The following is an 11,167-nucleotide window of genomic DNA, read 5'->3' as shown; positions in this document are numbered from 1 at the left end:
TTTAATAATATAATTATTAATATATGTGACATAGTTACTACAAAGATCATATAGTAACTCTTAAGTTGATCTAATAGTCATACAATAACTTTTTGATGCCATTTTTGATAAGAATCCAATTATTTAATTATGTATATAAACACAAAGATATTGATTGTTTTGTGTCATATAGTAAATATGTCTATCGTATAGAAATAGTTACTCTTCTATATCATATACTAACTCTTTTTATTCTTTAATTACTATTATATATCATATAGTTAATGTCATAAAAAAGAGTAACTATATCAAAAATAAGAGTAATTATATATTCATTCTTGCAGACAAAAATAGTAAATTATAGAAACTTTATGTTCAATAAAGTAACTATATCTTCGGAATAGTAACTATGAGAAAAACAGTAATATAGCCATTTCGATAAGAATAACGTACTATTCAATCCAAAGAGTACTATATCATATACAAAATTAATTTAACTATAGAACAATTACTATATTATAAGTTAAACGATATGATATAGATGCTTTAGAGGTCATATAGTAACTTTTTCTATTATATAGTTACTATTATATATCAATATGCCCTCAAAAAAATATATCATATAGTTACTGAAATAAAAAAGAGTAAGTATATCGATCAAAAGTAAGAGTAATTATAATTCTTGAAGAGTAATTAAGAAAAACATTAACTACACAGTTAGTTGATTTTAGCTATGACATTCTAAGTATTTTCATCTATTAAATAAACCACATTAAACTCAAATGATTTTTGAATTAAAAAAATACTAATCGCCACTTCCAAGTCCCTTCCTTCCTCCAGCACGTCATCTCCTTCCTCTACCACGTCCTTGGTTTTCATTGTTGTCATAGTTTTCTTCTTCTTCTTCTCCTACTTTTGTTTTCCTTGCAGAAGTTATTATTTGCATGACTTCAATTCTAGATGCATCATCTTTGTATATCTGAATAAATAATATATAAACTAAGTTAATAATTTAACATTTAAATATGAAAAAATAACATAGTAACTATGTAAAACATATAGTTTCTATTATACATCATATATTGACTCTTAGATTTAATGATGGTAAGATAGCTCGCAGAACTGCAGATATAGTTATTGTTATAGTCATATAGTTGTTGTCATAATAATATAGTCACTCTTATTACTAATAACATAGAGTACAAACAAGAACATAAAGAGAGCATAATTATAACATAGTAACTATTAAAAACATACAGTTACTATTATACATGATATAGTATCTCTTAATATTAATGATAGTCATATACTAGCAGTGTTGTTGATATAGTTAATGTTATGATCATATAGTTAATGTGATCATAACATAGTAACTCTTATTACTAATAACATAGAGGACAACAAAGAACATAAGAAGAACATTATAATATACATAATAATTATACCAAACATGTAGTTACTATTATACAAGATATGGTCATTTAGTCACAGAGTTTCAGACATAGTTAGTGTGATAATAATATACTAACTCTATCCATAATATAGTAACTCTATCACTTAAAATATAGAATAACATCAAAAACATGCACAAACATAATAAACTAACATAGTAACTATTTCAAACATATAGTAACTTAGCAACTGGGGAACTTGTAGGCCCAATCCTTTTTCCAAATTCTTGCATCGATTTGTAGAAGAGCACAAACCTTTTGGACTATAGTCACATAATCATGAAATTTATAATCAAATATAGTCGATATATCATTATGACATACAATAAGCAAATGTTATAGTTTAAATCACATAGAAACTCTAAAAATCACATTGTGCCTCTTTAAACCATGAAGTTATTGTATGACTCATATAGTTACTATTTAAAATCGTGAAGTCACTAATCGAATTCGCAAAGTGAAAACGATATTTCGGCAGAACACAAACGTTAATTTCTCCAAACAACAAATATTTTCAATTTTAAATAAAAATAGACTTAAAATACTTTTAAAAACAACGAACCGAGATGTAATCTCTCAAATTTCTTGCGATGATTTGTAGACGGGCGCAAATTCTTCGATTCGGTTTCGATAACGACAAGCTCCTTCTTGATCTGCTACTTCCTCCATTTTTCCTCATCTAATAGATCCAATTATGAGAATTATAAGAAAATTATGAAGAAAATCGAATAAAATTGAACAAACCCTAGAAATTTGGGCAAAAATCTGAAAAGCATAGAGAGAAAATGAAGAAAGAGAAATGAACACAATGCAAATTTGAAAATTTGAAAAATAAAGAAATTTAAAACGTATATAAAGTGGGCTAGACACAAATCGCATAGAAACTCTACAAAATATATAGTAACTCTTTAAAACATATAGTTACTGTAATACGCATATAATTACTATTTAAAATTACGAAATAATTGTCACATGACAGTTACACATGCCCAACCAAATTACTCCATTGCCTGGTCCACGCTAGCGTGGATCAGATTTATATAAAGATGGTTGTGGGTCGGGTCGGGTCGTGCTGTGTGTCAAGCCCACGGGCCGTGGGCCTAAGCGGACCGGGCCCACGCCAGGCCCATGTTGTTTCGTACCGGGCCGAAAAGTTAAAAAGGGCCCAGGCTCGACCCAACCCCACGGGCTTTCTTGTCATGCCGGCCCGTCGTGCCTAAGGCTAATTTGTCGTGTCGGGTCGAGTCGTGTCGTGCCTTGTCGTGATTTTTCCAAAAAATTAAGGCCCAGGCCCGACCCACGACTTTGTGCCCATGCCGTGCCGTGCTTTTTTCGTGCTCGTGCCGTGCCGGGCTTTTTTTGTGCCAGGTCGAGCTTCGGACCGACCCGACCCACAACCATCTTTAAATTTAGATAGCGTGGACCAGATTTAGATCAGTGTAAATACAATTCCTTTCCTTAACCCAAATAGAAAAATAAAATCTCTTTACTTTTCTTTATTTTCCTTTTCCTTTTCCTTCCTTTTCTTTATGAACCAAAACGGGCTTACTACGGCAATAATCTATATATTATACTAAAGGAGAGGAAATCAATGTGGTGATGACAAATGTCACTCATTGATTTGCCTCTCTTTTAATTTTAAAAAATAATTATTAGTCTAAATTTATTTTGTCTTATTGAGGAAGAATCGGAGAAGATATTATTGATTGCCATTATAAAACTTAAAGATATTTTGAATATTCCATTCTTAAAGATTCATATATTATGCTAAATATTCTTTCCTAAACCTAAAATACTTGATTATATGTTATTTAATTAAAAAATATTCATGTCATTATATTATTTTGACTTAGCTATGTAAAATATATGGACATATATTTATGTATGTAATCAGAAGCTTAAGTAATTATTACATGGATGTTTCGATTATCTACGCTATTATATGCTACGTAATAAATTATGGAAATCAACTTGCAAAGAATAAAACGCTAATATGTTACTTGATTACTTAAGCTGTGAAATTGAAACTTACAATATTGGCGAACAATTGTTTTATTAATGTCGTTTATCATATATAATAAGATAAAAAAAATGGTCTCCAATATAATTAATATAAGTGATATTAATTTAGTAATTGAATTATGTCATAGTCATATATACATAATAGATTTTTGGTGTAGTATTCTGTATTCGTATATGGTGAATTATGATCAATGTTAATCATCATCTACTATTAACCATCTAAACATGCATATTTAGGGCATTTATATGCGTAAATTTGCAATCATGACATACATTGCCAATTGTATGTGTAATTAAGATCTTTTTTTTACGTAAGCTAAGTGTGTAATTAATATCAAACTATATAAAAAGTAAATATTTTCTAAAATGATAATTCATATTCCCGTGAATAGTCATGATCATCTTAAAGTATTCGCACGACTATTTTCTAAAATTTGCTTAGCTTGCCCATATGACTATCTAAAGATATTTGAATTACCAAATACTATTTAGTTTTGTATGACTATCTACACCATTTACCAATATCACCAAATATTTACCTCTATCTTATAAGGGAAGATGAGATGATTTGGTGTCCATGTAAAAAGATTAAAATGCACCCATTAAGTTACTAATTAAACGACATTACCTCTATTATAAATAAGAAAATAACTTAAATCAAGAAAATAAATAAGCATGTCGACAATATAAAGAGGAAAATAATCAATAAAAGTTACAAACCCCCCCCCCCCATAAAAAAGTTAGAGTAATATCAAATGTTGAAATTGATTGATTTTGTCATTTTGTATACCATACATTAAATCATAGCAGATGCCATTAAAACATTAGCTCAAAAAACAATGCACAACCAAAAATCAATACAAATTCATGAAAATAAGGGCATAAAAATAATTTTCATTTTTTTATTTCTTTCAAATTCTACTAAAATATTTTATGTATTTAATTTAATTGAAACTTCTTTTGTTTCATCTCAATTTGTACTTATTAATTTGTTGACAAAAGTTGATAAAAAAACTAATACGCATTACATTTTTATTAAATTCAAAAACATGGTAAAACTAATTGTTTAAGAGTCAAAATTACAATGTAAATAATTAAGGGAATAAAGTACAAAGGACACGCAATCTGTCACAAAACCAAAAATGCAAGAACCTAACATGTATGGGCTCAAGTAAATTTTGAATTGACTTGTAATTGAATGTGAATGAAACTAATTAAGAAAATAGCTGATTATAAATTTAATTCAATAAAATTTTAATTTCATACAAAATCATACTATTAAGAAGTAATTATTTATTTAAGGATGAATTGAAAATTTAGAAAAATAAAAAATTAAGGAAATAATCAATAAAAACAACTTATGATAAAATTTTCTAAAAAAACATAGATTAAAATTAATGTTGAGAATCCTCTCAAACCAAAACAATTAGTCAAAATCGTGAGGCTGGCAAAAAAATTGTGGTAGTATTATAATAAAATTATTATATTATTAATAAGTTTGCACAACATAAATATTTTGAATATGTTATGTAAAGGATTGCAATATGTTATGCCAGGGCCGGCCCAAAGAATATGGAGGCCCTGTGCTAATATTTAGCCATTACAAAATAGGCCCCATATAACAAAATTACGGCACAAAATTTCTCACAAATTTACAGAATTTTTTTTTAAAGAATAATGCCTAAAATAAATTATAGATGTGATAGTAAATTATAGACTAATGAATCATGGTAAAAGTTCCTCTATGAGTCTCTTACACCTATTCTTTGTGGGGCCATGAAAATTGAGAAAAGATAACCATACAAAATTACAAAGCCATTCAGTCTACACGTGCTTGGTAATGCTATTGTTAAGTTAGTTTAGTTTTTTTTTTTCCTTACAACTGTTAACTCTTCACCAAATTTTGGGGCCTCTCTTAACAGGGGCCCTGTTCCGTGTCCCACTTTGGGCTGGTTCAGGGTCGGGCCTGTGTTATGCATGCATCACACTTTATGATCGGGCGAGTTTGGTTTTAGATTGGCCGACGATGAAGATAGACATAGATGATTGACTAATATTGACTAATAAATAGATATTTTGTGTTGATGAGCGGGTTTGAGGATATCATCTACCCACCTTGGATATGGAGCGAGTTTAAGTTTATTGGATTTGAATACACTCACTAAATCCTTATCATGTACGTCACTTTTTAAATAATCTTATCAACACAATCAATTTTAATACCCCGTAATAAACTTATGTCAATATATTCAAAAGTTAGCTGAAAAATAAAGTAAATTATCTACCGAATATAGGGATGTTAGATTGTTTGCGGGGCAGGTTCTTTTGGAGACCCTCCCGCGGATTCATCTCATGGCCGAGCAGGGATGGAGGAAAGTTTGGTGGGTGATGTGGTTAAAAAATGTATGATCCACTCGGGTGATGAAGCGGTGATGAATTTTATATTGGACTTGCCTTCCTTGATTATCTTTCATCTAATTCATTATAAATATATCAACATTTTTTTACACTCCTTTTATTCCAATTTAATCGTCACACTTTCTTTTTTCGACCGCCAATTTAATTTTCATACTTCCTTTATGGCATGAACTCACTAATATGTTACATCTCTCTTCTCACTATCAAAATTTAAGGTCTCACTTATTCTCTCATTCACTTCAACTACTTTTGTATTTAAATATAATAGACAAGCCAAAATCTACTTATCGTATAATACTCCGTGAAAACTTAATGTGACGATTAAATTGGGAGGGATAGAATACTATCCTACACATTATGTAGTATAACGTTTTGTTTATTTACTCAATTACTCTAATTAATCAGATAACCGAATTGTCGAATTCTCTAGAAAAAATATTTAAAATTCAAAACACTCTTACCGAAAAAATAGGTGAGTCTAGGGGAGGGTTTGAGGTGGATGTGGATACACGGGTGGGTGGCGGAGCAGAGAGGGATTTTGTTTTTTACCCCTCGAGACGAGGATGGGGAGGGGTGACTATCGTTCCTATCACTGGTGGTGGCGGGGATGGGGATGGAAATTTTTAGACGAGTACGGTGTAAAGGTCGCGCCCCGTCTCAACGTCATCTATAGATAAATAAAGTAAATGGTGGGGTTATGTGTTAAGTGGTCAGATAATGAGGCAGATGGGACGAGTATTAAGGTAGATATAACTATCGAAGGGAATGGTGGATTTAAATAAATTTAATTTTGATAGAGGTGATGAATGATGATGAATATAATTTTGTCCATGTACCATTTTTTGTTTTATTATTTTAAAAAATAAGACAACAAATAGGTTAACAACAAAATTATCCATCATTAATTTTAATTAGCAGAATATCAAGACCTATATTATTATGATGATTATATAAATTTATATTTAGATTATAAATCGTGCATCGCACTAGTATTATAGTAGTGTATAGTACTAATTCGGTGTCATATTGGGATATTTGGGAATTGATCATGTAGGAGAACGAAAGTGCGACTCCAGCAAACCAACTTCCTGATCCCGAGAGAGTGAGAAAGTTATTGAAGAGCCAAGATCAATGGACGGCGTAGTAGTTGGCGCCGGCGGTGGCGGTGGAACAACGTTATCGGAGGTGTATCAAAATGCGAAGAGATTACAATTGAAGATCAGAGACTCCCTTGAGAGACTTGAACGCCTCGAATCATCCACCTCCTCTGCATCCGCCGCCTCACCGGAGTTCGCTTTTGATGTCAAGAAGGACATATCTCAATTGCATTCTCTTTGTTCGGATATGGATCATCTTTGGCGATCCGTTGCCGTAAGATCTCAGCGCGATCTTTGGAAAAGGTTCTCTCTCCTAGGGTTTTTTTTATTATTATTTTTGTTGCTGTCTTCAATTTTTCCTTCAATTGTCTTGATTTCCGTTTGATATTATTTTCTTTGTGGTTTTTATATGATTTTTATATGATTTCGGAACTCATCCATAATTTGAATTGTAATATTTGGCTGGTTTGTAAGATGGTGATTTCTATTAGGTTATATATTTGTATGCAATTCAATCTAGTTTGAATAAGATCTTTTGCTTTAATATTTACATACAATTCCGAGTTTGATTTTTGCCTATTTTAGTTGGTAGAAGAGGAGTTCTTAACTTCAGGCAGTAACTTCTATAGGTGTCGGGTGATGATACAAAGTATAAACTAGGTGATACACTGAATCGTAATTGAAGCTAGCATTTGCTCCAATTGGCATTTCTTTGTTTATCCAATTGTAAAATTGAACTAAATTCTCTGGAAACACAATTGAAATGTCATGTGGAGGCGAGTTATTCGAATTTGAGATAGTCATTTGTCTTCTCCTGTGATATGTTAATCGGATTTGAGATTGTCATGTACCTTTGTGCAATATAATGCCCGTCTTATTTCATATGAGCTCTTTCATTAGACAAAGTAGCTGTGAGACATAGAAATTATCACTGTCCTGCTTCCGTTCTGTTGTTTAGAAAAGTTTACGGGTTGTCTGATGGCTTTGTTTCTCGTACAAGGGTGTTTACAAGCTGAACATAATTTAGAAAAGTTTACTGCTTGAATGCCGGCTTTGTTTTTGTACAAAGATGTTTTATGCTAATTGTATTTTATTGTCAACCAGAAAGGTTGAACAAGTTGCTGAAGAGGCATATTCACTGAAAGAAAGTTTAGATAAGTACTTTATGAGGAACCAAAGGCGGATGCAGGAAGCAAAAGAGAGGGCTGAATTGCTGGGAGGAGCTGTACGTAATTTCTTCCATTATAGGCTACAGCTCCTGAAATTATGCACTTCATTTATACTTCTTGTATCTTCGTTCATTGTATTTTTCTTCTCTATCTTATATGGCTGTTTCGTCTTCTAGAATGGGGAATCTTCTCATGTTCTAAGAATCTTTGACGACGAAGCACGAGCAATGCAGTCAGCTCGCAATTCTTCAAGGATGTTAGAAGATGCTTATTCAACTGGGGTGGCCATCCTTTCAAAGTTTTCAGAGCAAAGAGAAAGCATGAAGGTAATTCCCTTGCATTGCTGGATTTCAGCTCAGCTGATCACATTATTTTCATCTGCGCTTCTGCAATATAAACTTTGTTTTGTTGCTTTCCTGTACTTTTGCTAAGAAAATCAGCTCTGAATCAGTGAATTGTTCTAGATGGATATCAGGTCTTGCTTAAATGAAATGTCATATACTTCGTATGCTTTTTTTATTTTTTTTAATTTAAGCTATTAAATTATGTAAGTTTCCATGTTTAAAAAAAAAAATTCTTTTTAATTTTTTTAATTTTACATGCTATTTTGGAATGTACTTATTTTACCTATTCATTTATTTTAAACTTTACTTATTATATATATATATATATACATTTTTATCTTACTTTCATTAATTCCACTTTCTCTTTCTTGTTTTTTCTTTTTTACTTCCTGCTCCTTTCTGGTTTGATTGGTGACGATGATGATCTCCTATGACGATTCATGTTAGCCGACCCCAAATCATTTTAGGACTAAGGTTTTGTTGTTGTATTAAATTATGTAAGTTACAAATTGTGAGAGACCAACTTTGAACTACGAAGACCACATAAAGCCACTTGAGAGTTGAGACGGATAATTTGGGGCAGAGGGGGGTATAAATTTTTGGAAATGTGAATAAAGGAAGTTCCTTTGGGGATCAGCTTGTCAATTGATGCTATGGTTTTTGTGGCTGAAGTGAAATAGTAGGATCTACCATTGTGTGGTATGTAGAGCTATAGCCGTATAGGACTGTAGGGTGGAGCTAGATGACATATTGCTTGGTTGGCTGACTTTTTTGAGTTTTGTTAGAGGGGATATCTTGTCCTCTATGGTGTATACTCTATATGTACGTTACATTATTTATAATAAATAAATTTCCTTGTTTCTAAAAAAGATCCTAGTAGCTGACGGTTTTTAGCATTTAAAGTTGGTCATTTTTGTGGTTCCAAACTATGCATTAGCCAACAATTCTAAATTTCTGACTTTAGTAATGCAAATTGTGATGTCTACACCATTGTCTTCCGCTTCATCAACTTAATTCTGATGTGGGCTGAAATGGGAGTTGAGAGTCCTGACTTTTTGCTCGCCGGATCGGCAGTAGGGACAATTGTGAACTTGAGCACTAGTTAAAGTTTTTAGAAGGTCCAGGCATTGGTAATTCGTTTCCTGTAGAAGGTTGGGTTGATTGTGGAGAGTGGAGAAGAGTGAAAGGAGGGAGATTGGGGAAATTAGCGATGATAATGGAAGGTGGAGTGATTTTGTAAGATGGGCTGTTCGGGGCTATGGATTGGTGGTGTTATGGGGGTTTGGTGAGGTGAGACGGAATTAGTTGGGAATCTATAGAAGATGGAACGATAAGAAGATTTAGTGATAGCAGAGAGTGGAGAAGATACGTATTGAAATGTATTTCTAGTTTTTTTTTTTTAATTAGAAGTACACAGAAATAACATAAAGTGGATATAAGTTAAAGCTCCATTTATTGTTACCCTAGTAAGAATAAAACAAGTTCAGTGCCTTTACTACCCTAACTTTGCCTTGAGTGACGTTCGGTACTAAGTTACTCCGTATATGCTAACATCATTGTCCTTCTAACATGACAAATATCACAAAGAGAACTGTAATTTTACTTGCTGTGGAACTTTGAAGGGAAAGTTGGACACAATTTTTTCTACTAGAACCCCTGCACGCTTCTCCTGTATTGCCTCCCACGCAAGTGTTAGCAGCACCTTTTTTGCAAGTCTTACTAGTTGCTTATGTGTAGAATGTATTGTAACCAACTTCCCTATAATTTCAGGGGTAATGTATTCTCCTGCCCAGGAAAGTGTTCATAGCATCTTTTTTGTGAGTCTTACAAGTTGCTTATGTGTGAAATGTATCTGAACCAACTTCCCTATAGTTTCAGGGGTAATATTGCTTACCCTGGCATTGGGGTAATTTTGATTTTATGTGTGTGAGCTATGAAAGTTCTTGTGCGTCACATTATTTTAGAAGAAATGAAGTGAGCGTCCCTATTGCTTACGCTTTTATTGCTAATTCTTTTCATGTTTGCATTGTTGCAGAGTGCACAACGCAAGTTACTTGACGTCCTGAATACAGTGGGGCTCTCCAACTCTGTGCTAAGGTTGATTGAGAGGCGGAACCGTGTAGATACTTGGATAAAATTTGCTGGCATGATCCTCACTTTTGTCGTCTTGATTGTATTGTGGAGGTGGAAACACTAACAAACCCCATTGCTGTCTAAACCTGTCTCTTTGTAGAGTCCTTGCAAAACAACTCGGTTTCGTGCATAGGGTAAAAAACAGGTATGCTTCACGGTTAGTATCACAATTGTTGGATAGTGAATGATTATTGTAAAAAGATTGGTCTTTAGCAGAGAAAAGTTCTCAGTATTATGAGCTTTAGATAGTCTACGGAAATGTAAATACTGTTATACTTTGTTTTAGGGTTCTTTTAAAGGAAACGGCACTACAAAACATTTCTTGTACGTTATTTTATTGTAGTTATTTGGAGTGTCATTTTGTTTGCTAACTGGATTTTTGTACAACATTACGTGTCCTCTCTCTATTTCTCTTTCCTTTTTACTCCCAAAACTTCAATTGTTCTTCTATGTTCATTGATTGTTTTGCTGACAAGAAGTTCCTTCGTAACTTCCATAATGTTCGATGCTATGGTCGTAGTCAGTTTATGTCAGAATTAGGGAGGTCAGTGGGG

The 11,167-nt window shown here is 32.6% G+C and overlaps 1 protein-coding gene across 1 annotated transcript; it reads left to right on the top strand.

The window, feature by feature from the left end:
- Positions 1-6,852: 6,852 nt before the first annotated feature.
- On the top strand, positions 6,853-10,984 carry LOC110788612 (membrin-11). Its single transcript, XM_021993235.2, has 4 exons — positions 6,853-7,270; positions 8,072-8,192; positions 8,313-8,462; positions 10,516-10,984. Exons 1-4 carry the CDS (start codon positions 7,002-7,004, stop codon positions 10,675-10,677), a joined length of 702 nt encoding a protein of 233 aa, XP_021848927.1. The 5' UTR covers positions 6,853-7,001; the 3' UTR covers positions 10,678-10,984.
- Positions 10,985-11,167: the final 183 nt, after the last annotated feature.

The sequence above is a fragment of the Spinacia oleracea genome, chromosome 6, assembly GCF_020520425.1.
Source record: "Spinacia oleracea cultivar Varoflay chromosome 6, BTI_SOV_V1, whole genome shotgun sequence".
Taxonomy (NCBI): Eukaryota; Viridiplantae; Streptophyta; class Magnoliopsida; order Caryophyllales; family Amaranthaceae; genus Spinacia; species Spinacia oleracea.
This window is presented reverse-complemented; position numbering and strand designations above follow the sequence as displayed.

What these genes read in the sequence shown, in the direction of transcription:
- LOC110788612 (XM_021993235.2), top strand. Translation starts at nt 7,002, where the DNA reads ATGGACGGCGTAGTAGTTGGCGCCGGCGGTGGCGGTGGAACAACGTTA. An exon ending in CAGCGCGATCTTTGGAAAAG is followed by an intron (nt 7,271 to 8,071) that starts GTTCTCTCTCCT and finishes ATTGTCAACCAG; the next exon opens with AAAGGTTGAACAAGTTGCTG. An exon ending in CTGAATTGCTGGGAGGAGCT is followed by an intron (nt 8,193 to 8,312) that starts GTACGTAATTTC and finishes TTCGTCTTCTAG; the next exon opens with AATGGGGAATCTTCTCATGT.